At 39.2% G+C, this 23,990-nt stretch overlaps 1 protein-coding gene across 1 annotated transcript in view; it reads left to right on the plus strand.

Moving 5' to 3' along the window:
* Nucleotides 1–23,990, plus strand: part of LOC102423401 (nebulette) — a 103,459-nt gene that overhangs the window by 9,109 nt on the left and 70,360 nt on the right. The window contains exons 5-7 of the mRNA XM_023758571.1: nt 7,277–7,375; nt 17,391–17,492; nt 18,474–18,575. Of these exons, the coding sequence (XP_023614339.1) occupies nt 7,277–7,375; nt 17,391–17,492; nt 18,474–18,575 (303 nt within the window). The remainder of the gene's footprint in view (nt 1–7,276; nt 7,376–17,390; nt 17,493–18,473; nt 18,576–23,990) is intronic.

Below are 23,990 nucleotides of genomic sequence, written 5' to 3' on the forward strand. Positions count from 1 at the left end.
CCACCCCCATGCACTAATTTTTTGCACTGGGCTTCTAGTCTGTATATATAAAAGGCTAAGCAACCGGCCTATCGGCCCACCGGCTGGTAGCTATGACGTGCACTGACCACCAAGGGGCAGATGATCAATGCAGTAGCTGCCAAGTGACAGCAACTTTGCAGAGCACCCTCTTGCACTCCAGGACCCCTCAGGGGATGTCGGACTGCCGGTTTGGGTCTGATCCCAGCAGGTCAAGCTGAGGGACCCCACCTGCCAGAGGGATCCCGCTCACTCCATAGATGCTCTTCAAGCCCAGGTGCTGCCCCAGGTGCGGCTGGCTGGGAGGGAACATTGGAACTTGGCTCCAGGACATGTCTGGCCTGTCTCGCCCAGTCCAGCCTTGCCAGCCATCTTCTAATTAATTTACTTTCAGTGTGCATGAATCTGTGCACCAGACCTCTAGTCCTATATAATAAAAGCCTAATATGCAAATAGTCCTCTCAACCGGGAGTTCGACTGCTCGCTATGATGTGTGCTTACCACCAGGGAGCAGTGTGGAACATGGCGGGTGTCTGCAACAGGATGCTGGCAGCAGGCAGTAGTGGAGGCGCTGCTGGCCCCTATGGGCCCTGATGAGAGCAGGACCATGGCGGGATGGTGGAGCAGGTGAGCTCACAGTGCCAGCCCAAGGAGGGTACTAGCGGGGCTTGATCACCTCACAGACGGCGACCAGTGACAGTGGCAGGGGGCGGGGCTGCCGCCTGGCTCCAGGTGCTGAGGGGGGGACTCGGGGGCCCAGGGGCCCATGTGCTGCCCAGGGCCTAGAGGTCAGCTGGGACCTGCACTTCCACACCAGACACTCGAGCTTCAATTGCCGGCCAGGCCTAGTGACCGCACCCATGCATGAATTCCAGCACCGGGCCTCTAGTCCTCGACTGGGAGTTATCCAGGAGTTCGACCAGGGGGTGGGGCCAGCCAGGGGAAGGGAGAGAGGCCCGGGCAGCGGCAGCTGGCAGCTGCTAGGGACCCTACCAGTGCACGAATTTTGTGCAGTGGACCTCTAGTATTGAATAAAACATGAAAGTTTCAATGTGCTTTTTATTTAGAACACCTCAGGCTACCAGAAAGAGCCTCCATCAGGTGGAAGTGGCCATTTTGGTGATGGCCCATTGCAGATGAACTTAAGAACTGTCAATGTGTAAACTCATGTTGAATTCACAGGTGTTTAGGAGTAATTTTCCCTTTATAATACATCAACACATAAGGAATACTTAATCCATTTAATGTGTTGTATTTCTTAAGACAGAATTTATAAATAGAGTATTTCACCTCTTTCTCACTCATCTTATTGTTTTGTGTTTTTCATAGCACAATCTGATTATTTTTACTTTGTTAATCTGTTATTTGGTTCCTTAAGTGATATGAGAGCAGGGACCTCATCTGTCTTGTTTTCTGCTCCACCTCTGTGCTTAGAACAGTCTCTGGCACATAGGAAATGTTCAGTAAATACTTGTAAAATTGATTTTTATTCAGTTTGTTGATTTCCTTTCCAAGGAAATGTTTTATTTTACATAATTTATATTTTTCATGCCACATTTTAGGTTAAAAATAATAGTAGACACACAGAAGTGCTTACTATATGTCAGATACTGTTCTATGCATTTCATAAATATTTATATCATTTAATGCTCACAAGCACTCTATGAGATATTCCCATTTTGGAGATGTGAAAACTGAAGCACAGAGAAGTTAAGTAATTTGCCCTAGGTTACACAGTCAATAAATGGCTGAGCTAGAGAATGAACATGGACTGTCTTGCTCCAGAGTCTCATTTCTTAACCACACACTGTACCACCTCTTTCTTACCATCTCTACTCCTCTTTTTCTTATTAAACAAATTTACTTCTTTTTAAAAAAAATATATTTTTTATTGATTTCAGAGAGGAAGGGAGAGGGAATCTCAATGATGAGAGAGATTTATTGATCAGCTGCCTCCTGCATGATCCATTGAGCCCACAACCTGGGCATGTGCTCTGACCAGGAAAGGAACCATGAACTCCTGGTTCATAGGTCAACACTCAACCACTGAGCCACACTGGCTGGGCTAAACAAGTTTACTTTTTTCTCTGGAATCTTTTAAGTAGAGGATACCTAGATAACTTTTAAATAGTCTGAAAATAGATTACTCTTGAAAAATTCTGAGCATAGTTATCCTTTGCATAACCTCTTTAAGTCCTTCATTATTACAAAGTTAAATGTCCACTATGTACCCAACTTGGCAGTAAGCTAATCTCAGCTGTGCAACATGAGGCTAAAAATATATGATGTTAAAGTTTCACATGGCTGACTGTGACTAATATGCCCTCTTTTTTTCTTTTCTTTTTTTTTTTTGCTGCCCATATCTAGTCACCTAGCCACTTGCTGATAATATAGACTACTTTAAAAAGCAAATAATTATAGCACAGCACTTATGTGACAAGTAGTACTTAATAAAGAAGGAAAAGAAAAAAAATTATTTTTTTATACTTACTTGAGAAGGTAACATTTTTCAAATATACATCTTTATTACTTAGGCAATGTACAACTTTTCTCATCTTTTATAGCATCAGTAGATCTATAGTACACAAATATGTGCAACATAGAACTTAAAAATAATCCATGTTGTATATTTAGGAATCTGGCGTGTGTGTTTTTTCAAGAATAGTTCATCACGTCCATGGCTAATATATGTGTTATCCTGCAGTAGAACATGCACCCTGGGAAAGAGAGGTTTGTGCTCTTAAGGAGCAACACTGCCCAGTGTTGTAATTAGTCCCTGAACTTGTTGATAAGGAAAAACATAGACCCTGAATAAGGTATCTAATTCAAAGGTTTTTATGTAATTGTAATAACATTTCTTTAGTCTTACATACATCAATGTTATTACTTTTAAAATTGCAGTCCTCAAAGCTAACCTGGTAATAAGACAGTCAAGAAAGTAAAATGATTTGACAGTGTCTGCAAAAACAAAACAAAACAAAACAAAACAAAACAAAAAAAAACCCTAACCTTTTACTATGTCCAAATAGTGTAAATTAGAGTATTAGCCAAATTTGAAATTTAATGGCATTCTGGGTTCTAATGAAAAATCTAAACTTTTGATACTGGAACAAAATATTATCTTAAAACCAAACTAGAGTGATTAAGTGAAGTTAGCTAGATTAATATTACTTATAGAAAATGACTAATAGAAAGATGTGCCTTTAAAAAAAGAGATGTGGAGATTTTAGGAAGCCATTTTATTATATACTAGAGACCCAATGAATGAAATTCATGCACAGGTAGGGCCCTTAGGCCTGGCCAGCGATCAGGGCCGATCAGGGCCTTCTGGCTGGCGTCCAGGGCCTCCCTTTTCTGGCTTCCAGCTGCTGGCTGGGGCCTTCCTTTGTTCCATGCCTCCCCTGTTGATCAGCACACGTCATAGCGAGTGAGAAAACTCCAGGTCTCCTGGTCGAACTCCCAGAGGGACACTTTGCATATTAGCCTTTTATATATATAGATTCATCATTAAAAATGTTATAAACACAGATCATAAAAGAAAGCTTCTGGAAATGGATGGATTGGGGCATAAAGCAGTGAAATCCTTCTCTCCAGGCTGTTTCAGGCGGAGGCTAAGTCATCCCTTATCACAGAAGTAATACAGGCTACTCAGGCATCTGTTCCAGGGGGTTTATGAGAGCCTATGTTTTTATCTATAGTGGCCACAAGGTCCTGTTTCAGGACCATCAGAGATATCTGTGTTATCAATTAGAAGAACATATACCTATGTAATAGTTATAAAATATAATGTAAGTTAGAAATGTATGCACATCTTATTTATGTATATATGAGATATAAAGATATACTATGTGATCAAATAAGTAAGATAAATATACACATACTGGAGGTCCAGTGCATGAAATTCCTGCACAGGTAGGGTCCCTAGGCTTAGCCGGTGATCAGGGCCAATGTATGGGTGACTGGCGGGGTGATCGGGGCCCCTGCTTGAACCTGCCCTGGCTGGCCTGGCACTGCTGGCTCACCAGCACCCCCCCCCCTTTGCCGCCACCGGTTGGGGCCTGGAGGCTGGGGGCAGTTCCTGTGTTGAGCGTCTGCCCCCTGGTGGTCAATGTGTGTCATAGCGACCAGTCATTCCACCGGCTGTTCTGCCGTTCGGTCGATTTGCATATTAGGGTTTTATATAAATAGATTACTTATATAAGCATCTCTCTCTATATATATAAAAAGCTAAGTGACTGACCATCCATCTGTCCATCCGACTATCTGACTGACTAAATGGCCAGTACATATGACATGCACTGGAAATTTAAAAATAAATGTTGACTCATACATGTGCGATACATATAAAGCTCTTGCTGGCGCCTATTGGACGTGTGTGTTTCGATCTGTCATTGTGAATTTGGTTGACATTTCTATTATAGAGAAAGGGCAAATAGCAATATTAAAATATTCTAATTAATTTCCTTTCAATATGCACAAATCCATGCACTGGGTCACTAGTTTATATATAAAGTATGTAAGACTATCGCAAGTATCCTCCATGAGGTAGGTGTCCGTAAGTACCACAGCCATCTTAATTCTCAGGGTATGAAGGAAACACGTGCTAATATAGGGAAATGCCACACAATAATGACAAATCCTAGGAAATCAAATTCATCAGGAAATTTATTAGCTTGATATAATTTTCCATTAGCTATTTTAAAGATGAACATTAATATGATAAATGAAAGTTCAGCCACCTCCAAGTTGATCTAATTTTAATTCTGAAGTGGTGCTTAGTAGCAGCTATACATGAAATGAAATGACTGTTTTAATGCTGCAAGTAGAAAATTACATAGCTCTTTTTAACAAAGAGTGCTTTTTAAAACCATGTTTGATGACTCACCATTTCTATGATAACCCACAAAATGATCAGCTGTATTGGTTATGTTTATAAAGTCCCAAGTGTAATAGTCAGTCTAAGATGCAAAATAAACCAGGCATCTAGCAAAGAGGAGACGGGCACATACTAGCTCTTTTTATTTAAGTAGAAGGAACATATTTCATGGAAGTTTTCTTTTCCTGGCTTAATAGACTTAGCCCCTCATTAACTTCCCCTTCCCCCACCCCAAGATATAATATAGAATATAATGGAATTAAGATAATAGACTTTCTCAACCCAGATGAAGGTTCTTAATGGGTTTCCTGTTTAACATAATTAATTGGTGAAAAATGTAAAGATATGTTTACCAGAGTTAGATATCCTGATGGATTAAGTCACTGGACAGGCTCTGACAAGATGAATGATCCCTGGGCTAAGGTGAGGTGCTGCATGTGAGCCCTAATAATCAACCAGAGATGCAGGATTGGATGTGGGGACAGGGCTGGGTGGGACTGAACAAGACTTAAGGGTGTTGACAGGAATCTCAACACAACCATCAAAAGGAAACAGTGTGATCTATGGCTGCATTAATCACATACAGCACATGAGAGATGGTAGTCTGGATTAAGTTGAATAATTCTAATGAGGATAGGTCTGGAACATGTGGGCACCTTAAGAAAGAGATGGATAAATTGGAATTTGTGCTGAGGATAGGGGTTCAGTGCTTCAGTGCACACAGACAGCCTGGAAGAAGGGAAGTCATTGACAGCTATGTTGCGCTGTTTAAAGTTCTGCCTTGTGAACTAGACTCCACCTGTATGGCCAAATAGATGCAGCTATGGGCAGGTAGAGTTAGATTTCATTGAAAGAAGAAATTTTTATCACAGCTTTCAAAATTTAGAGGCTGTGATACCCCAGATTGAGTTCTCTCTTATTAGTTATCAAGAAAAACTCAGTAGAGGAAGCAGAGAAGGTATTTAAACACTGATAGTTGTTCTTTCTTTTTTTGTGTGGTTATAGTTGATGATTTTATTTTTTAAATATTTAATTATTACTTTAATCCTCTAGACAAGTATGTTATCTAAGTCAAATGGGTGATTAATTCTGTTTATTAAAGACTATGAGGAGTTTAAGTTCATGAGAATATTTAATTAATTTATTCATTCACTAAACATTTATTTCCTTTCTACTCTTTGTCATTCACTGTGATTGGCACAGGATATTAAAACATGTGTACGATACAGGCATAGCTCTCAAGGAAATCATATGGGTAAAAAAATTTTCCCTAAGTTTAACTTTAATTCTTTTTCATTGAAAATTAGATTTTGTTTTGTTCTTGATTAACACTGTTCTAATCTTTCTTTTTAAGGCTACTTTATTCTCTTGGGCTAAGTAATTGTAATTCCATTTAATATTGTTTATTATTAAACCTTTGATAAATATTTAATATTAACTTTGGAATAATTTATTCCTGTTTTATTCTCATTCATTCAGTTATTCATTTCATTTTTTATTCACTTGAGCAAATATTTATTACTGTCTACTTTGTGCCAGACAGTATTTGGGGTTCTGAGCCTTCAGTGAACCGGACAGTTATGTTCTAGTAAGAGCAGACAGAAAAGAAATGACATAAAGGAAACACAGTAACTAAAAATTCTGAAGGAAATAAATAGGATAATGGCATAGGCTAAGAGTAAGGGGATAATTTGTTTGCTGTCTTCTAGATCTTTAATTTCTAACTCTTCTGTCGAGTTTGGTTGCTTCTGAAGTAATCACACTCATGCCTTCTCAGTACAGAACAAAGTTAACTTGGTGGTGATGGATTCGTTGGTATGATGCTTCTTTCTCTAACGGAGGACTGGGCTTGACATATCTGAGATTTTTGCCTGCATTCTATTTTCTCCCACAGGTTAAGCCATTTAAATATTATAGCTGGGTCTTCATCAAATCATAACAATTAATTGAAAAATGAAAAATTCACTTTTAAATATCTAATCATTTCCCCCACTTTGTCAGCTGCTTTCCCAAGACTCAGACCTTGAACATTTAGAACCCTAACCGCCCTTGGGTGAGGGAGATTTCCCACAATCGTAGCTAAGATTTTAACAGGATGAACATGAGGGTTGGGATTTCAGCCTATGGTCAACGACTTTTGAAATAAGCGACAAAGATTTAGAATTAGGAGTCTAAATTGAAACACTAAAATGAAAATGTTATGTATATTGTCTTGTTATAGAGACTCAGGCAAATTTGACCAACAGTTGTGATATTCAAATATACAAAATCCTAGCAAATCTCTGAAATTTAACAGGTAAAAACTTAATGCACTTCTAAATGAGAGTAATGGTTTATTGTGTGTGTGTTTTTTGTTTTTTGTTTTTTTTTTTTTTTTTAAAGATCGCCTACAAGCAGAAACATGATGCTGCCAGAGGACTCTCAGATTACACCCATATGAAGGAGCCACCTGCCATGGAGGTCAATAAACACCAGAGTAATGTAAGGAAGCCACTCCCCACGACTTTCTGGCAAATTGTGGTTGACCCACCGTGAGGCTAATGGATATTTTGTTGAAATTTAAATATTATGACACTCCCTTTAAAAAAATGACTTTAAATTTTCTTTTCTTTTTATCTCTTTGTGTTCAGTAAGAAAGATATCTGAATTATTCCATTAACAGTTATTAAAACCTCCTGGAATGCCTTTAAAATGCCAGGCACTTGCCGGCATTGGAAATTCTGCTTTGAACAAGACACACATGGATCCTTTGGACCTATTGGGTTATTAGAATTTTTAAAAATTCCTTGACTTGATGGCGAAGCTCCCATGGTTTCCTGCCTAGGATTGCAGAAGAATTGGGAGAAAGAGTGCTGCAAATCAGTGGTCCCGGGAAGACTCATTCACAGATGCTAGCGAGACTGTCCCCCACTCCTGTTTCTTTTGGAATGCTTGTGCGGGCAGCGTGTCAAACTAAAGACCCACAGAGAATAGGAAATCAATAGATGCCTAATGGCTGGCTTAGAAGCAGAAGCTGAGAGGGAGGAAGTGAGTCTATAGAAAACGAATCTCTCTTTGGTTTTAAGTCAGGAGGTACATCAAAGCTTTCACGCGTTTGCTCAGTTGCCACCACTCTCATGGTGGCCTGGAAGAAATATTTCTTCCTGAAATCTCAGGGAAAGCTTATTTATCTCCCATCATGAATTCTCTGCTTTCTAGAAGGAATATAAAAATTATTTGCCAGGTTCTTTATTGGTTAGAATCAGTTAAGATAAAGCGTCTGTCCTAGTTGGGTCAAGAAACTCCCTTTTGTCAAAAATACCTGAAACATCTTTGTCATCTCACACAGGGCCTGTCCCACCACTTAGTTCTCTTACTAAAGGTGCTTTGCAGATCTGTGCTCCCAGAGCCCCAGCTGTGCAGAGTGTCTCTTTGCAGGATGGCAGCAGTTTTCTGATATTAAATTGCAGTAGGTCAATGCTTAAGTAAAAAGTGAGTGAGGTTTTACGTTTTAATCCAAATGTATAAACAGATGCCAACACCAAAGCACTTTTCCTTGATGGTTTGAGATTGATAAGAGATGAAGAAGCTGCATGTCTGTTATTACCAGCAAGGTCATTTTAAGGGGACGCTTTATAAGAACAGTTTGCTTACAGAATGACTATAATAATCATAATAACTACCTCTTAGCCAGCACTGCTGTGTAGCAGAACTGTGCCAAGACTTTGATCATGGCCAGTTCTCACAAAATCCCTGTACCGGTTCCCATTTTGTAGATGAGAAAAATGAGACTAAAGAATCAAAGCCCTGGGTTTGCTCTTTCTATTAGGCCCTGCTGCCTCCCTCTTAAAGGTCACTAGTTATTGGTCAAGATTTTAAATGAAGTTTTTAAAATGGGCACCAAATAGGTTGTCATCAGAATTCAGATCAGCGGCTCCAGTTCACTGCAGGAAAGAAGAAGGTGGTGGGGGTGGGTTAGGGAGGGGGCCGTACTGCAAGGATCCTCGGGAGGCCCTTCTAACTCTATAATTCAATGAAATTCAAATACGGAAGTTCCTTATCATAGAACTGGGGTTATTATTTTAAGTCTGCCTTTTCTTTTCAAAGGTCTTTGATTGAGGGGTTGAGGGAACAGAGTATAAAGCCCTTTCCTCCGTTCAATACTGTGTACTTATGGGAGAAGGGTGTGTTTACTTACACTCCTCTGCCTAACCAGCTCAACCTTTACATGCAAAGTTTGTACATATAATAGGATTTAGAAAGTGTTTAAGACTATTTACTCAGATTTAAAGTGAGGAGGATATTTGTGTTCTGTCTGTGAAGTAGTTGCTATTCCTCTAGAGTCAAGGCACTTAGAATAATACACTTGTTGTCCTTGCAATATGAAATTTAAACGCAGGTCTGGAAAGCCGCGAGGAGAGCAAGTACAGCTACCTTGTGGTTCAGCTGGCGAGGCCACCGAATCACCAGGAGAGACAACCCTGCCTCCTTCAGTCTAATGATGCTCATCGGCAGGGAATTTACTAATAGAATTACCCTTCCTAACGTGGTCTGTGACTTCGCACTAAGCCTATAAATCACTTGATTTAATTTAAAATCAAATGTGTTGCCACATGTGCAACTAATTAACCTAGAAACAATGCAAGTCGGCATCTTTGCTTACCTTTTTTTACGTTTCCATCCAAATCAAGTCGGCGTTTGAGTAGCTGTTAGAGAGACACAAGAAACTGGGACAACGATAGTTCAATGTTTTTAACTTCTGCCTTCTTTCCACTCAGACCTTTTACTACAATATTTATCCATGGTTCACAGGGAACCTTTTTGTTTCAGAACCTTTCTCACCTTTTACCTCTAGAGATGTAGATGTGTGTAAGCAGAAGAGGATGGGGAGAGGATGCTGTGGGACCGGCCAACTAAATTTTCCCCTTTGAATAACTGAGCGTTCCAAGGAGAAGAGCATTTGGGGGCAATTAATCTCCTTTGTCCCCCCAAACTCAGTGATCATGAAACAAGGAAAACATATTTCTCAATATCCTCCACTGTAGCATACAATAGAAAGGGAATCTGGAGTCAAATCAGAGCTAAAACGCTTGCTTTGCCACTTGCTTGCATGACCTTGGACAAGTTACTAATATCTCCAACTCCTGGTTTTCTCATCTTAAAATCGGGGCAATGATCTTTATCTCATTAGGGCTGCAAGTATTAAATGAGATGACATATGTGAAGGGCTCTGCGGAAGAGCCACTCCATAAAATGTTAGTCCTAGTTAGTCCCCCTCCAGTTTTCAAGGGTGATTTAGGGATTTACAGTGCGATCACAGTTAATTCAAAAACAATCTAAAGAAGTAAGACTATATTAAAGTCCAAATCCATATAAAATTTATACAAAGGAGCATTTAGGTCAGAAGGGCATATTCAAAAACTTCCCGAACCCTTATTGCTGATATGATAATAAAAAATGACTATCATTTTTTTATTATCATAAAAAAAGAGCCAATCTAAATCCCTTTTTTATCTTAAGGGATGTACCCCTGCCAAATTTTTCTAATGTAATTAGAGAAACTGGAGGTTTCTATTCTGTTGCTTTTCCCTAAAGATGGGCTTGTAATGAAAACCCCAGTAACATTATTAGTTCTCATCAATCTTACCAGAGACAAAAACTCCAATAGTTCTGAAGTAAGGCAAACAAATTTTAAGCTGCCATTTTAAGTTTTATAAGGAATGTGGTTTGTATAGACTTGTCATGAAATTGGAGTGGTAAACTTTTCCAAAACACCATATTGGTAATCAATTCAGTGTGCATTAGAAAGACGTATTCAGCTGGGGAAGCAAGAGACTTAATGTTCCTTTCAAGAATGATATATGTAGTTTCTTAATGTTAATAAAAACTTATCAGTAGACAAAATTTCTATTTCATAAGAAAATGAAAAAAACTTAAAGAAAAATCAGGAAAAACGTTGCTAGGAAAACATTTCCGGCTTTATGTGGTTCCTTGATGTGACTTACAATAATAGTGCTTTAGGATTTAGCATCAAACTAGGTGTATTAGTATTTTGTTCATCTCTAAGACAGAATAGTTAGTATTATCTGTTCTGCCTTCTTCACAGGATTGTGGTGGTGATAAAATAACCATGACTAAGAAAACTTAGTCAACTCTAAAATGCTCTTATAAACTGACAATAATAATAATAATGGTAAACTGTTCTAGATACAACTCCATATGTTACTTCCTTTTTTAAAAGATTGAAAACTTTTCTTTTTTTCCTATTTAATATCAGATCCTCCATTTACTTATACTTAAAAGGTTTACATTATCTTATAAAAATATTTATAATGTAATAATTTTTTAAGTACAGTATGCCCAGGCAGAAATAAGCCTAGACTTTCCAGTGTGTGTGCCCCTTTGGTGATACCTGGAGAGTTTTTTAATGTGAGAATTTATAATGATGATACAGGTATTTTTTGACAATGACAACTTCTGTTCCACAAAATTAAAAAACCCATATCCTCTCTAGTTTCTTCTCACTAAGAATCATGGTAACCTTCACCAGAGTAGCAAAGAGATGAATGTTTCTGGGCCAGTTGCATTTGGTTTCTGTGAGTCTGTCTGCTCACCCTGCCCTCAGCCCCAGCAAGTGTCTGTCTGTGGCTCCCATCTTGGCTGACATTCCTCAGCGCTCAATGTTCACATCTCCAAGTGCTTGAACTTCACTGTAAGGACAGTTTTGGTGGAGGTTTTGCTTCCCTCTAGTTTATTAGCTCACCTTTTGAGGAATCTCAAATGACTGTTGTCTAAATATGAAAAGCTTGCTGCAAAGTCACTGGGAATTCTTTGTCTGCCCAAGTGTCTGGCTTTACATGGAAAATAGAGGCATCTATTTCACTTCTGTTTTCAAAATCTAATGAGACTCTTATTGGCCAAATCTAACCCAGGACGATACAAGGATTTAATGAGTTAATGTGTGTAAAAGATTTAGAACAGTGCCTGGCACATTGGACATTCTGTATGAACAGGAAACATGCAAAAGCTGTGGCCTTATGAAACAGAACTAGAAAGCTTGCAAGGAGAGAACAAACTGAGGTTCTAAGACAAAGTGAGATTAAAAAAGAAGCTGCCCTGGCTGGTGTGACTGAGTGATAGAGCTTTGGCTTGGGCACCAAAGGGTCGAGGGTTCCATTCACAGTCAACGGCACATACCTAGTATACAGGTTTGTGCCCCAGATAGGGGACATGCAGGAGGCAACCAGTGGATGTGTCTCTCTCACATTGATCTCTCTCTCTCTCTCTCTCTCTCTCTCTCGCTCCCTCCCTTTCACTCTCTCTGAAAAGCAATGGGAAATATATCAAGGATTAACAACAACAACAAAAAGTTGAGTAGGAAAGTGAACATTGTGAGATAAGGAAGAAATTCAGCAACAGATTTTGATAGAATTAAAATCCTTATTGGAGGCAATAAAGAGCAGATTTGACACTGTAGATGATGTAAAGGCTGTTAGCAGTTCCTAGATTCTGTGAGAAAAATCCATCTTAAGTTAGCGCATATAAAAAACAAGAATGTATTGGTTTGCATAACTGGGAAAGTCATGCTACCTTCAGGCTTGGCTGGATCCAGAGGCTCCACAGTGTGACCAGGACTCTCCTCTCCCAACCTCTTGGCTCTGCTGGCTTCTGTGACTTCACTTCCAGACAGACTGTTTAAATGGTCTCAAGATGAGAGCTGGTGTTCTTAAAATTAAGTCAACTTTGCAGCAGCTAATTCCAGGGGAAAGGACAGCAGCTCTATCTCTCCTAGCCTCAGATCCTTCAAATGATTCTGGCCCTGCTTGGTTTATGTCGGCTTTCTTATTAATCAGTAGAGACCCAGTGCACGAAATTCATGCACTGGTAGGGTCCCTAGTGGCTGCCAGCCGGGGCCTCCCTCCCTTTCCCCGGCTGGCCCCGCCCCCTGATCGAACTCCAGGATGAACTCCTGGTTGAGGGGACAATTTGCATACTACACTTTTATTATATAGGATGATTTCCAAAGGGATGGGGTATCTGATTGGATAGCCTGTCACAGGAAAGTAGGCTGTATTTGATAGCTCCACCAAATCACATGGAGTGAGGGTGGGGCAGTTTCCAATTAAAAAAAATAAATGCTAGGCAGATAAAAAACAAAAACAAAAACGCGTTTACTACAAAGGAATAATTTAGGATAATGACCCATGTTGTCATACCACCTATGTTTAGACATCCTTCCAGCTAGTGAAAACCAGGAACTTGCTGCTCATCTTAAGCCCTCATTCCTGCGGACTATCGCCAAGCAGCGATATTCTGGAAGATTTGACTAGTGACCAGGCTCCTGTGGTCTTTCCTGTGTGGCTCTGTGGTGTCCGCTTGTTTGAATTTGCAGCTCACGTCAATCTTAATATTTGTTTTGAGTCACATATGCTGGCCTCTAATTTGCAATTTACATGGATGATGGGACCCTATTCAGAGTCCTGCTCCTGTGTCTTTGTGCCGTTCACCTCTCTTCACTCCATCATTAGGCTGAACAGCATATAATTAGGTAACTCATGTACAGCTTAGATTTCTGAAAGGTTGCAGCTCTTTTCAAAAAGTAAGGGTTTCCATTTTACTCTCATTCTTTTCTAAACAAAAAGACATTCCCTCCCTATGGTTTTGCTATGAATGTAGTAACATGGAAACAGCTAGCCTTTGTAGGTAAGTAATGATTTTGGCTTCTTTTCACCTGAGAGTTGGTTTTTGTTTACACAGCTTGTGTTTAACTCAGTGCAGGCTGAGGTGATTGGCTATCATTTGTGGGTGAGTGCGTTGCTTTTTGAAACCAATAAAATTGGATTATTTTAAATCCCTAAAGATTTAAAGCCCATCCAACAAAATAACTCAATTTTCAGCTTATTTTTTTATGTTTCTTTTGGTACCTGTATGCACAAAACCTACCTGAAATTACTTGTTAAGGTAATCCTATGAAAATGGGAATACTGAAGAAAACAGATTCTTGCTGAAATTATGCTAATTGTATTTAAGCTATTCACTTGTCAGACAAGTTCATGAGTATAAACATAGTTGAAAAACTAGTCTTGATGGTGAGGCACACACAAGGTCTTAAAAATGTAAATAGTGCCCTAGCTGGTTTGGCTCAGTGGATAGAGCATTGGCCTGCAGACTGAAGGGTCCCAAGTTTGATTCCAGTCAAGGGCACATGTTGGGGTTGTGGGCTCCATTCCCAGTAGAGAGCGTGCAGGAAGCAGCCAATCAATGATTCTCTCTCATTATTGATGTTTCTATCTCTCCCTCTCTCTTCCTCTCTGAAATCAATAAATATATATTTAAAAAATGTAAATAGAAATGTATCTAAATGTTTCATTGAAATAATATAATGCATAGGGAGCCTATCTACTGACCTCTTAATACATGATCATTTTGTATACTTCTTATTATTTTTGAAAGAAGGAATGTAGCAATGTTTTTTTTTTAACCCTGCAAGGTTGAAAAGAAAATAATAAGATACATGGAATTATCTAGAATACTCATTCATAGTAGTTAACCAGGAAATTCATTTAAATGCAAATTCTTGGGCCCCATTTATTGAAATTCCATTACAAAGTTGGGAATGGACCTCAGAAATCTAAATTTGAAATAAGTACCACAGATGATGCTATTGCAAGAGGTTTGCAGGCAATATTATAAATGTGTTGTGCAAAATGCAGTTGATAGTGCATTTGTATAGATGTTTAGCTGTATACTTTCAAACCTCGGTTCTTGAAAGTCTCCCATCTCAAACAATTTGGTTCTCTACCAAGTTGTTCACAGAAAAAAATATCTCCATTATGGAACAAAACTTTAGTTCTCGACTTAACAACCCTTTTACACTGATACATCAGCATGACAAAAAGTCTCTCAGGCCACAAAGAAAGGAGAGAATGCAACTTGGTTTACCATTAAACTTCATGTTGTTAACATCTCACAAAATTGTGCTGTGAATATGTGTGTGTGTGTGTGTGTGTGTGTGTGTGTGTGTGTGTGTGTGTTTGTATGTTTATTTTTGCTTTTTTTGCTGGTGAAATGGATGATTAGCACAGTTGTAAATCATGAAGAGGCCATCAAGGGTGCTAATGTTGCTAAGGTGTGAAAGACACAATGATCACAGGCAATTGAAGAGGTAGAAAAACTGTTGTTGATTTGTATAGAAGAACAGCAGTTAGCCAGTGACAACATTTTGGAGGCAGTGATATTTGAAAAAGTGAAGATATTGCATACTGACTTCCTGAAAGATACCCCTGGGACAAGTGCTGAAAGTGATTTGTGAAAGGCTAATAGGGGGTGGTTCAATAAATTTAAGAAAAGATGTGTTTGTTTATAGATTAAGCAGTACATTAGACATGTATATAAGAAAGGTTAAAACAGAATCATCTGCAGGTCTGGAATGGATTTACTTTATTTCTAATGGGAAATAATTATTTCCAATTTACATTATTTCTAATGGGAAACAATGACTCAGTTTTCAAACAAATCACTTCTTGAACAGCCTCTGGAATGAATTAAATTCAAGAACTGAGGTTCCACTGTACTTCCGTGTTCCACCTAGATCTGTGCCTTTAAAAAATATACATGAATTTCTGAAACCATTACCATGCCCTCTGCATTATAACTTTAGTAGAATATATAATTATACGAGGGGCACAGTGCACAAATGAGTGCACCTTGAAAGGAACTGTGGGCCGCGAGGGTGCTGTGAGCACAGGGGTGGGTCTCGGCCCATCCTCAGTGCCCCCGCCCGGCCTCTCCCGCTGTGGCCCCAGGTCCCCTGTCTGCTGGCAGCCCTGCTCCCACTATTCCCACGTGCTCACGGTGCCAGCCCCACTTGCACCTGCTGAAGGCGTGTAGCGATTAGGGCTGGCGCCAGCAGCGGGTGCAAGCAGGACCTTCTTCGTCAGTAGATGTGAGTGGTGACTGCTGTCCCGATCGCCCCTCAGGAGCAGGGGGAGGTGGAGAAGCCCTCAAGGGTGATCGGGGCTAGCTGCTGCTGCTCACACCTGCTGACAGCGCCGAGCAATTGGGACCATTGCCGGATGCCGGCAGTGGTTATGAGCGGGGCCGGGACCAGCAGTGGGTGCAAGTGGCAGCTGCCAGCCCCAATTGCCCCTCAGGAGCAGGGGGAGGTGGAGAAGCCCTGATGGATGATTGGGGCCGGCAGCCGCTGCTCGCACCCGCTGACAGCGCTGAGTGATCGGGGCCAGTGCTGGGCGCCAGCAGTGGTTGTGAGCGGTGGCTTCAGTGCCAGCAGTGGGAGCTAGTGGGGCTGGTGCCGGCAGCAGGTACAAGCGCCGGGTGGGACTGTGGCACGCAGGAGCAGAGAATTTTCAGTAACCACCAGAGGCTCGCCCCAGTGACAGCAACTAGTGCCCCGCCGTGGTTTGGTGCCCCCACTCACCTGCTCCACCATCCCGCCACGGCCGATGCCCGCCATGTTCCGTGCGTGCCCCCTGGTGATGCCCGCCATGTTCCGTGCGTGCCCCCTGGTGGTCAGTGCACATCATAGTGACCGGTTGTTCGGTTGTTCAGTTGTTGTTCTGCCATTCGGTCTATTTGCATATTAGTGTTATAGATAGATAATAGACAAGTTGACCAGGCCTTGGTGATATTGCCAAGTAGAACTGCGTCTGGAGGATAGCTAAGTGTTCTTTCAAATCATGACTGGTCTCAGGAAATAGAGAAGGGGACAGATTGGTGAAGTGTTGACCATTGGACATTATACTGGTTCCTTCGGGTCTATTCTTACTTGTCAGTCCAGTTAATCTAAATGACCACTGCTATCTAGAGTATCTTTGGGAAAATTTATGTATATTTTTCTTTTAAAATCTCTGTTTTCCACATTTTAGTTTGTGCCTAATGTGCATTTGGAGGATGAATATTCATGAATGTAATTGCTTTTATTTGGGGATGATCAAGTCATTGCAATGGTATTTAATAGGTAATAAAACTATCGGTGCCCACACTAGGATTTCCAGATGTGGGCATTTGAATAGTCCAGTCAGAAAATGGAGAGAAAGGTATGGTTGGCAGGGTGAAAGTTAGAGAGTTACAGAGCTTCACACACCCTCCCCCCACAGAAGTGATTTTCTATATTCATGTGCTGGGCTTATCCTGCATCCACTGGGGTAGAGACTGTATGAGGGGCAAGTGAAAGCCCTTGGTGAGGATGTTATTTATGTGAATATCAGTATGCACACTTAGACACAATGGCATGCATATGAGGGGAATGTATATGAAATCCTATAAGAATAGTTTTGTGCCAAGGTCTTGGGCTCATATTTTTATGTTGATTCATATGTAATAATGATAGTGAGGTATAGGTATAGTAAAAAGAGAATATATCTACCCAAATAAATGTTGCATTAAATGTCAGTTGGCTTTCTAAGGTGATTGTAACAAGGGTAAATCATGTTGTGGCATTAAGGCTATGTGAAATTACTAATTTCTTTTTTAAAATCAAAACTGTCTCTTTGATCAGATTTCTTATAGAAAAGATATGCAGGACACCCACATGTATAACGCAGAGCTCAACAGACCAGACATCAAGATGGCAACACAGATCTCCAAGATCGTAAGCAATGTAATTGCTCTTTCTTATCTTGAGCAGAAATGATTTCTTATTTTTGCAGGAACAAAGCATGGCTTTGGCAGTTTCATGGTTAATTTAATGAGTGAAATTAATCATCTCAATTTTTAAATCTGAATTATCCATTTAATCCTGTAAATAATTTGGGTATATGCAGAAGCTGTTAAAACTCGACTTGACTATGGCTAGTATTACCATACTTTTAGATCAATATATAGATATATAGAATTCAGGTATAAGACAGCATTCAAATGTTCCAGTTTGAAAGTCAAGTTGTTAGTAATCTGGTCCCATATTATCTCTTACCTCACCTTGTCCAAAAGAACTTCACTTGGCCTTGTTCTTATCTTGTAGCTGTTCATTTGTAGATTCTGTTCTGCCAACATTTACCCTTGCACGTTTCCTACACCACAGAGCTATTTCTTATGTTCTCTAAGACATCCTTCTTGATTAATATTTTTTTGAACATTCCTAATACCTGGTTTAAAATGATGTCTTAACTTGAACCAAATACTTAAGTAATAGGCTTTACACATCTTAAAAATTAAGAATCAATAATTATTTTCTAACTTCAACTGCATGTTAACCAAATAGGTTTAGATCAGTTCCTGAGACAACAAAGCCATAAAAGCTATCTGTATGTAGAAGACAGAGTCTCAGTTACTCAGAAATTTCTTATTTTTTCAGTGTATAGATACAATGATGATGATGATTGGATACATGGCGCAAAATGAGTAATTATTTTACTACAGAAATGTTGACTTTATTTAGATAGACATATTATAAAATCAATTTCTGCTTTAGCATTCAGTATTTTCGAATTTGATGAGCTGTAAGGAATATTTTTATGGACCGAGGGTCTTTTATCTATCATCTATCTATCTATTTATCTATCTATCTATTTGTGGCTAGTGTCAATGTAATTCTTCATTGGAAAGTAGAAATATTTAACATTCTCTCATTTATTCATTTTAGGCAGAATACAAGAAAGGCCAAGGAGTAATGAATAAAGAGCCTGCTGTAATTGGAAGACTAGATTTTGAACATGCTGTTGAAGCTTCTAAACTTTCTAGTCAAGTAAGACTGTACTCATGATTTCACAATGATTTTATTCAGAGATTTTGTTTCTAGCAGCACAGGAAAATATTTCATATTAGATAATATCTTTACTTTCAAGAATATGCAAAGATAATGTTTCTGAAACTATTTCAGATAGGATTACAATAATTATAAATTTCAGTATGAAAAAAATAAGTCCATTTTAAGCATGAAACAAAGTTTTCTTTTCTCTCAGCTCAAATTCTAACCTTTTTTGATGAGTTTAGCCATATTGTCATATTTCTCAGGATTTCTGAAATTTAGCAGTAGTCATACCAAAAAATGAAATTTCTATTTATCTATATACACACTCACTCTTTAGCTTAGTAATAAAGCATTAGTTTCTTCATTTTTAAATGCTTTAGTTTAATCATGAACTAAACAAGAGTGATGGAAATGAAGAAAACTTTGAAATCTTATTGAAGAACATAAAACAAAATCGGAAAAAGTGTAAAGACATGGCATGTTTTTGGTTGAAATTCTCAATAGATAAAAATTTCAATTCTTCCCAAATTAATATATATATATATATATATGTGTGTGTGTGTGTGTGCACACACGTACATACATAGACATACATGTCATGCAATTTTTATTAGATTGCAACAGATTTGAAAAAATATGGATAAAATGATCTTAGAGTTTGAATGAAAAGGAAATGCCTGAAAATAGCTCTTAAAAGTATGAAAATGAAGACCAGTGAGGGAGAACTTAAGTTATAAGTTACCATAGCATAATATAAAACCACTGAAATTAAATCAATATGGGATTGGTATAGTAAGAGATAAATAATTAGTAGGATGAAAAGGGAATCCCGAAATAGATTCCAATATGTATAAAAACTTAATATATGATAAAAGTGTTGGTTCAAGTCAGTGGGAAAAAGTTGGATTAGTTAATAAATGGTGCTGACATAACTGGTCATCCATCAGGGTAAAAATAAAATTGGACCTGAACCTTAAACCATATAAAAAATGAATTCCAGATGAATTAACTATGTGAATGTAAACAATAAAATAACTTTAAAATCTTAAAAAGAAAACCCAGGAGACCATACATATCAAATAGAGATAACAGAGTTGTTTTTAACTAAGACTAGAGATGGGGCGGGAGGTGGTGGGGGGTGGGCAGACTAGAAGAGGTCAATGGGGGGAAAAGGGGACATATGTAATTCAATAATATTTTAAAAAATAAATAAAAAATAGATGTACTTGACTATAAAACAATTTAAAATTCTTTCAATGAAAAAAAATAACATTTGCAAAGTCAACAATATATCATACAGTAAGTTTTATATGCTTAAAGTGCTTTCAACTTTGAAAATATCCATTCTTCAAGTTTCAAATGTCCTAATTACATTTCACCATGAAGAGATGTAAATGAGTAAAACTATAACTGAAAAACATAAAATGGTAAGAGTTTATCATATGGAGAAGGTAGTGTCTGAGAATTTTTGTAGTTGTTGTTGTTAATCCTCACCCAAGGATATTTTTTCAGTTGATTTTTAGAAAGAGGAAGGGTGCAGGGGCAAAAGGGAAGAGAGCAAAACATTGATGTTAGAGAGGCACATCTGTTGGTTGCCTCCTGCAAGCGCCCTGACTCAGGCCGGGAACAGAACCTGCAACCCAGGTACATGCTCTAACCATCAGCCAGGGAGAGCTTTTAAGTATAAAAAGAAGAGCAGTGTTATTCAAATATTTATAATGTGTATGATGACAACATTTTAATATCTGGAATACACAAAAGTTCTTTCATATTGAAAAAAAAGGATTAACCACTCTGTAGAAAAATGAGCAAAGGAGGTGAATAGGCAGTTCACAGACGAGCAAATATAAATAGACAGTAAACATGAAAAAAATGTTCATATTTATTTGTAGATAGGGAAATGCAATAAAGTAAACACAAAATGTTTTGTAAACCATCTTGTTCTGTGTGTGGAAAGGACATCATTGAGGGTGGTGTACTTAGAAAGGTTTGTGTGGAAGGTAGGTTTGAGCTCAGTTGGACTTAGAAAGCTGTGCTCAGAGGAGGACCCCAAATAAAGCTTGGGAATGTGCATGACAGAGGAGAGAGGTCTGACACCAGAGGCAGATGACCTAGCAAGGAGATGCGGGTCATAAATACCACGGGAATTTCGGAGGAGTTGAGATGCTGTGTGATGATAAATGGGCAGTGTTTATTCATTTGGACTTCAGGCCATACTTACAGATTGGAGTAGGGATTTTGGAATGTAAAAGGGGGGAGCTTTTTATTTTTTATTTTTTTTATTTTTTTTATTGATTAAGTTATTACATATGTGTCCTTATCCCCACGTTACCCTCTATCCCCCCCCTACTTATGCCCTCACCCCCCTGTTGTCCGTGTCCATTGGTTAGGCCTATATGCTTGCATGTAAGTCCTTTGGTTGATCTCTCCCCTTACCCCCACCCTTCCCTACCCTCCCTGTAAGGCCCGACAGTCCAATCAATGCCTCTCTGTCTCTGGATCTGTCCTTGTTCGTCAGTTTATGTTGTTCATTATATTCCACAAATGAGTGAGATCATGTGGTATTTATCCTTCTCTGACTGGCTTATTTCACTTAGCATAATGCTCTCCAGTTCCATCCATGCTGTTGCAAATGGTAAGAACTCCTTCTTTTTTACTGCAGCGTAGTATTCCATTGTGTAGATATACCACAGTTTTTTAATCCACTCATCTACTGATGGGCACTTAGGCTGTTTCCAAATCTTAGCTATGGTGAATTGTGCTGCTATGAACATAGGGGTGCAGATATCCTTTCTGATTGGTGTTTCTGGTTTCTTGGGATATATTCCTAGAAGTGGGATCACAGGGTCAAATGGGAGTTCCATTTCCAATTTTTTGAGGAACCTCCATACTGCCTTCCATAGTGGCTGCACCAGTCTGCATTCCCACCAGCAGTGCACGAGGGTTCCTTTTTCTCCACATCCTCTCCAGCACCTGTCATTTGTTGATTTGTTGATGATAGCCAGTCTGACAGGTGTGAGATGGTACCGCATTGTTGTTTTGATTTGCATCTCTCGGATGATTAGTGACTTGGAGCATGTTTTCATATGTCTTTTGGCATTCCTTCTGTCTTCTTTTGAAAAGTTTCTATTTAGGTCCGTTGCCCATTTTTTGATTGGTTTGTTTATCTTCCTTTTGTTTAGTTGTATGAATTCCTTGTAAATGTTGGAGATTAAACCCTTATCAGTGATAACATTGGCAAATATGTTCTCCCATGCAGTGGGCTTTCTTGTTGTTTTGTTGAGGGGGAGCTTTTTAGAGATGAATTCAGAAGAGGAGCCCCAGTATAACTTCTCACCATTTTAACTGTCGTCTTTCACGTAGCCTCAACTTTCAGGTGAGAAAAGCGTTAGCACAGAAAATTTTGGGCAGAGAAGCGTTGTGAAGAAAATAGTATTTAGGGCGGGTTAATGTGGCAACACTGTGCAGGAAACGCTGGCCTCACATGAGGCCAAAATTCTAGAGGCCAGCTGGGATATTCCCGTGACCATCCACACACAGAGTAGACAGACCTGAAAAGACGTGAGGGCCGTGGTGTGAAAATGAGACAGAGGGAGGGACAAGTCAGGGACGCCCAAATGTAAGTGTCTCATATTGATTGGTTTACAGTTCAAGGCACTTTTACTTACTAAACAACTTTGTGACTCAGGAGGCTGATGCTATACTAAGAGACTGGGGACATTCTCATCAGGGCTGGAAGTGTATCTCATTCCCAATAACGCCTGTTGAAGAGGCGGGAAGTATTGGCAACACTTCTGGTATTGCTTTAGATTTCTAGCATAACTACCTGACTTCTTATGATTTCAGCCTTTTCTAGGGGCAAAGATCCCCCCCTCTCATTTTTTTTAGGAGAAGCAGCAGATTCTAGGAAAACTGTATGGTTTGGTTGAGTAGTTAAGAAATGGGCTCTGATCTGCCCCAGTTCCGTGGTCGGCAAACTGCGACTCTCGAGCCACACGCGGCTCTTTGGCCCCTTGAGTGTGGCTCTTCCTAAGCCTTAGGAGTACCCTAATTAAGTTAATAACAATGTACCTACCTATATAGTTTAAGTTTAAAAAATTTGGCTCTCAAAGGAAATTTCAATCCTTGTACTGTTGATATTTAGCTCTGTTGACTAATGAGTTTGCCAACCACTGCCCCAGTTGAATGCCTGTTTCTGCCACTTGCTCGTTAAGTGACCTTGGATTCATTCTTAACTTCTCTATCTGTAGTTCCCTCAAAGGTAAAGTGGGTGTGACAGCAATCCCCACTTTTTTGGGTTGTTGTGAGGGTTAAGTGAACTACTGTGAGTAAAGCACTTCAAGGGCTGCCTGGCCCATAGAAACACTACATAATTTCATAGGCATGATTTTGCAGTAGACGTTCAGAATCATTTTCCACTTTGTGTTTTGACATGAATTCACATACAGAATGAAGCAGGAATAGTAACATTGGCTATTAGATGGTGGTCTTAAATTCCCTCCTTCACAATTTTATTTGAAGGTACTTAGAAGAAAGTTTTGATGTCTGAGCTTTTATTTTCACATTTTATATTCAGTCACCCCAAATCTTACCATTTGATTTCTACATGAATTTTAAGGCAGTTATAAAAAAGAAATCTCCAATCATTAGCAACAGATGATCAGGTACTTAAGCAAATTGTAATGTGCACATTATATCATCTTTATTTTTTCCTGGAATTCTTACTGATCTCATGGTATAAGATCATCAGAAAAGGGGAAAACTGTTAAGATGAATATATAGGATTTCTGGAGTGAACTCAGGATGTTGCATTTGTTTTTTCAGGCGTATCAACTAGAAACAAGGGCAGAAGGTGCAGTTTCTTATTTTCATTGACAACTGTGAAAATCATGTATTGTCTTGCTTTTAAACTAATGACAGATTGTTTATACAGGGGCACTCAAAGGCAAATAAATACATAGGAAGGAAATGCTTTAGGAAGGCGTTTTTTTAAGAAATGATTTAGGAAAGCAGGGAAAGTGGGAGCAGGATGCAGGAAGAAAAGACCAAGATAATACCAGAGGGCTTGTGTGAGAGAAGATGGTGATGAGGCAGTGCTCATGGAGGAGGGATAAGACCTGCCTGATGTAAGGATGAGAACGAGAAAGCCAGTGGCAGAATTCTCCCCTTTTATCTGTAACTGAGCTGTGGGATTGGACTCGGTAAAGGCAATGGAATTACACAGCAGACTCTTCCTATGTTAACTTGTGTACAATAGTTTTGCTCCCATAGTTGTAAAGTTGCCTTTTTTAAGACTTAGGAGAAACATAACATTATGGTCAAGTAATTAAAGGAAAATCAGTAAAAAAATGAAGTAAATTTTATGTACCAAAATGAAGAGATTGGTGTATTTATGAGTGTCTCAAACGT

This window comes from Myotis lucifugus, unplaced genomic scaffold, assembly GCF_000147115.1.
Source record: "Myotis lucifugus unplaced genomic scaffold, Myoluc2.0 scaffold_132, whole genome shotgun sequence".
Classification (NCBI taxonomy): Eukaryota; Metazoa; Chordata; class Mammalia; order Chiroptera; family Vespertilionidae; genus Myotis; species Myotis lucifugus.